The 4248-nt window shown below is 34.2% G+C and overlaps 1 protein-coding gene across 2 annotated transcripts; it reads left to right on the forward strand.

The window, feature by feature from the left end:
• Positions 1-444: 444 nt before the first annotated feature.
• Positions 445-1756, forward strand: LOC131034313 (F-box/kelch-repeat protein At1g55270). Of its 2 annotated transcripts, XM_057965793.2 has the most exons (2): positions 445-1192; positions 1341-1427. In XM_057965793.2, exons 1-2 carry the CDS (start codon positions 571-573, stop codon positions 1346-1348), a joined length of 630 nt encoding a protein of 209 aa, XP_057821776.2. In that variant the 5' UTR covers positions 445-570; the 3' UTR covers positions 1349-1427. The 2 variants fall into 2 exon arrangements, with proteins under 2 accessions (XP_057821776.2, XP_057821774.2); XM_057965791.2 differs by having other exon boundaries at positions 445-1756.
• Positions 1757-4248: the final 2492 nt, after the last annotated feature.

Consider the following 4248-nt stretch of genomic DNA (forward strand, 5'->3'; position numbering starts at 1 on the left):
ATCGTTTTTTAAATTTGAAGATTTATATGAAACAATACAGTTTTTTAAAAGCAAATCAACTGAAAGTGCAAAAAATAATTGTTTTTAAAATTTGAAGATTTAATATGAAACAATACATTGTAAAAAATTAAAGCAATTAAAAACCTTATATGCAATCTGCCATAAGGAATAAAGAGAGAGACGTGCATTATTAAAAAAGTGCATGTATTCGAGTTTTAGCTGCATGAATAGATTTTATTTTACGAGAAAATATATGTTTTTTCGGAATAGTTTATATTTTATATAGTGAATAGTACCAGTTCTGTAGATTTTTTTGGGTTATTTTTTATTTATTTTTATTTAATTCGTATGATTTCTGCAAACCGAAAAAGCAATGAATTCGATTGTTCTTTCCTAAATCCAATTGTTATGATTTTCTGCATTGTTTTTTGGCTTTTCATTGACGCTTCTAGTTTTTATTGAGGGACCTTGGACGTAATTATATGAAGGAATAAATTAGAGTACAGCTTCTCTCCAAAATATATAGGAGTACAGCTCAGCTTAAAAAACAGGAAGGAAGTCTGCATCACAATGGAAATAATTCCGGGGCTTCCAGAAGATTTAGGGATGCAATGCTTTGTGAGGGTTCCATACAGATACCACTGCAATCTTAGGGCCGTGTGCAAGAGCTGGGATGCTCTTCTCAGCTGCCAACACTTTTATCAACAGCGACAGCGCCATGGGCAGTGCGAGGAAGGAGTAGTTTCTCTTTACTATTTTGGACAAAATGGAGGTAATTTCGATGTAATTATTTATTACCCGCTTGCGCAGTGGTGGGAAAGACTCCCTCAAATCCCAACGGAATTTGGACTAAAATACAGGGAGCATCATCGTTGCGTGTTCGTTAGATCGACAAAACAGCTGGTTGTGGTGGGGATTTTCAACAGCCGCAGCAACAAAGATGGTGTGTTGATATTTGATTTTTTATCTCGGGGATGGCGGCTGGGCGCCGACATGCCATACAGTAGATTTTTCTTTGCATGTGCCGCCTCACCAACTGAAGGACTCGTCTATGTTGGCGGTGGCGACGTCCGCAGGGGGCCTTCCACTGGCTATCAGTATCATCAACTAGAAGGTTTTGTTTACAATGTAGAGGAAAACAAGTGGGACTTTTTTCCTCCTATGAATTCTGATTACATCATCGCTGATGCTGGTGAGTATGATTATTTTTGTGTTGGTGTTTTTCTTGATGACAAGTTTTATGTAGTCACCCGTGAAAGCGAAAGAGCGCAAGTTTATGATCCTCACACTGGCCTATGGAATAACATAAATAATGACGGTAATGCTCGTTATATTCACAGCTGCGTAGCTGCTGTTAAGGGGTTTTGGTGGTTACGCTGGAGTGGTCGTGATCAGGGCTGGATAGACGTGAAGGAAATCGATATTCTGAGAGACTCACAGTCTAGAGCTGGGCAATTTGCTGTGGCCAACAAAATTGGTGCCTTTTTTGTAAGTGCTGTTAATTGCACCAATCGTGTTGAGTATTTTCATTTTGATCCCCGTCAGAGAGAAGAGAGACATAAATGGTTTCATGTTAGCAGGTTTTTATTTTCATCGCCTTCTGTCCAAATTTAATAAAGTATATCGATTATTTACAGTCACAGAAGGTTTCGCCGAACTCTTTCAATTATTATTTCTTGCGAGATCCAACAAAACTATATACTAGCTACAATGTATATGAGTATCAGAGGGATTTAAATTAATTAAAAATCAACTGGGATATTGTATTGTATTATGGGATAAAACACTACCGGTAATTTGGAATTATCTTATTTATTTTAGAGAAATTTTATTGTTAGTCTTATTTTGGGACATGGTGGTTGTGTATTCTTCATCCTAGATCTGGCCTACAATAATTTCTCATGCATTCTAGATCTGGCCTACAATAATTTCTCATGCATTGTAACGTACTTTGAGGATTGAACTTTTCCCATCCATTTTGTTCCACATACTTTCTGTAGTTACTTCATTTTCATATTATAAATATGATATTTTAGGCCTTTAGTCTTTTATAGAAAGAAAAATATTATCAATCTTATCAAAATGTCACAACATCATTTCAAATAAGAAAATATGTTTTTTTAACCACAAAAATTAAAGTAAATATTGAAGATAATTTAACTGTTTTTTTCTCACAAAAAAAATTAATATGAGAAAATAATAACTAACAATTTAATAACTTAATATTATTGATGAAGATTATTGATTGAATTCTAATGTGATATCAAAATCTCATATAACATCTTTTTGTAACCACCACCTAATTGTTTCATCCATCATTAATCTTTATCCAAAATATTAAAATGATTCATCCTCTCTATATATAGAGTACTTGCAAGAAGAACTAGCAATCAATGAATAAGGTATTTTATGTTATGCAAAAATCAGCCCATGCATTTTATTTGATGCATCAATCTTGTGTACTTGATGATAAATATCTACATGTTACATTGGTATGGTTTTAGGTGACAATTGTGTACTAAACAAATTTGATGAAGGGGCTTCAATGATAAATGAAAGCGAACACTTAATAGATTTATCACATAATGTCTAACTCGTGTTGGGTGGGAGAATTCATAACAGGGGAAGACGTAAGTATGAAGGAAGGTATGAAGATGAAGAATTTCATTCTCACATATGAAATGTGAATATAAACTATGGATTTAAAGTTTTATTTGTTTATGAATTGAGTGTTGGAAATAATGTTGTCATTGATGGAAAAAGGAAATGATTGCTATATCGATTTAATGTATAACAATAAGAAGCCAAATGTTTTTTATTAGAGGTCAAATAAGTTTTGAAGGGACCATAAACCCTATTTACAACTAGTTGCCATCAATATCTTGTAGTAGAAAATCAAATAATAGACATTGAACCCTCCAAAACTCAATAGGGAAAACAAAACACAATAGAGCAAAAAAACACAACATAAAACACTTAATTCAAATTCTTTAAAAAATTAGCCATCTCCTCTTCAAGTTGGGACATGTTCATTGAGAGATTCTTCATATCTATCATATCTTGCATTGACTATTCAACCATTTTCTTGGTGAGATCGTGTATGTGTTCTTGGACTGCTGCCCTCTACTCATGAGCCTTTTCATATTTTTCATTCATCACTGTGAAGCTCTCTGCACTAGACTTAATAATCTTATGGTTGAAGTTAACCAAGGTCATCATTGATCTTTTTATACTTCATTTCCTATCTCATGATTCTCTCCTTGAAGTCTTTTATCTAAGCTCAATATCCTTGTTTTATTTTTGGAGGGAGGCCACCATGTTATTACCTTCCTTTTCTAGCCATGAGCCATCCCGAGTCTTCAATGTCTCCAAATTACTTTTGAGACCACAAATTTTGATGTTGATCTTATTAATCTCATGGAAGAAAAAAAATTTCATTCTAAAATTATCAATTGCTGCATTACTAGCCACAACAAGTAGATCAGAAGGGTTTTCTTTATATGGATTAAGAATTATAAAATCACGTTTCAAATTTCTAAGAAAAGGGGATCGTCCCTCCCTATCAGTTTTTGGGTGAGAAATATTTGAACACCTCATGTTGCCCCAGTTCTCTTCCCACAAAAAAGAATCAAGATAATTACTTTTTCTCTCCCCACTATAGTCTTCATCTTTTTATGCCCTTTCTTTTCCCCACCATCATGCAAGTTGTCTTGCAACACCGAAGTAGGGGAAACTTCACTTTTTCTGGAATGTCTTTTGTTTCCTCACTTCTTTACTCTAAATCTTCACTAACCTCAGTATCCCATCCATTGTCCTTTGGAAAGGGGGACTCCCTTTCCTCCTAATTACAATTGTCCACCATTTTTGAGATCTTACCCTTCCCCTTAGATTGTTTGAAACGTTCCATACAACAAAATGAGCCCTTCATGTCAATCAAAGAATAAGCCAAATATTACATACAATGATGTTGATATATTGGATGTAAACCATTTTAATTCTTAGCCAAAAGAAGTAAATTGATTAGAGTAGAATATCTACAAATGAAATCAAAGGGTCTCATCAAGTGCATTAAAGAATGGGAAGCGGGGGCTAAATCTATTTGATGAAAAAAATATCAAGATCAAATGAAAGCCAACTATCATTTATTACCTATCTTTCTTCAAGATACCTGGGGTGGTTGCTGAAAAAATTACAAAGATCCAAAGGAGGTTCCTAGGGTCTGGTATGGAAAGAAAAAGTAGACTCTCC

The sequence above is a fragment of the Cryptomeria japonica genome, chromosome 3 (genome assembly GCF_030272615.1).
Source record: "Cryptomeria japonica chromosome 3, Sugi_1.0, whole genome shotgun sequence".
NCBI classification, from domain to species: Eukaryota; Viridiplantae; Streptophyta; class Pinopsida; order Cupressales; family Cupressaceae; genus Cryptomeria; species Cryptomeria japonica.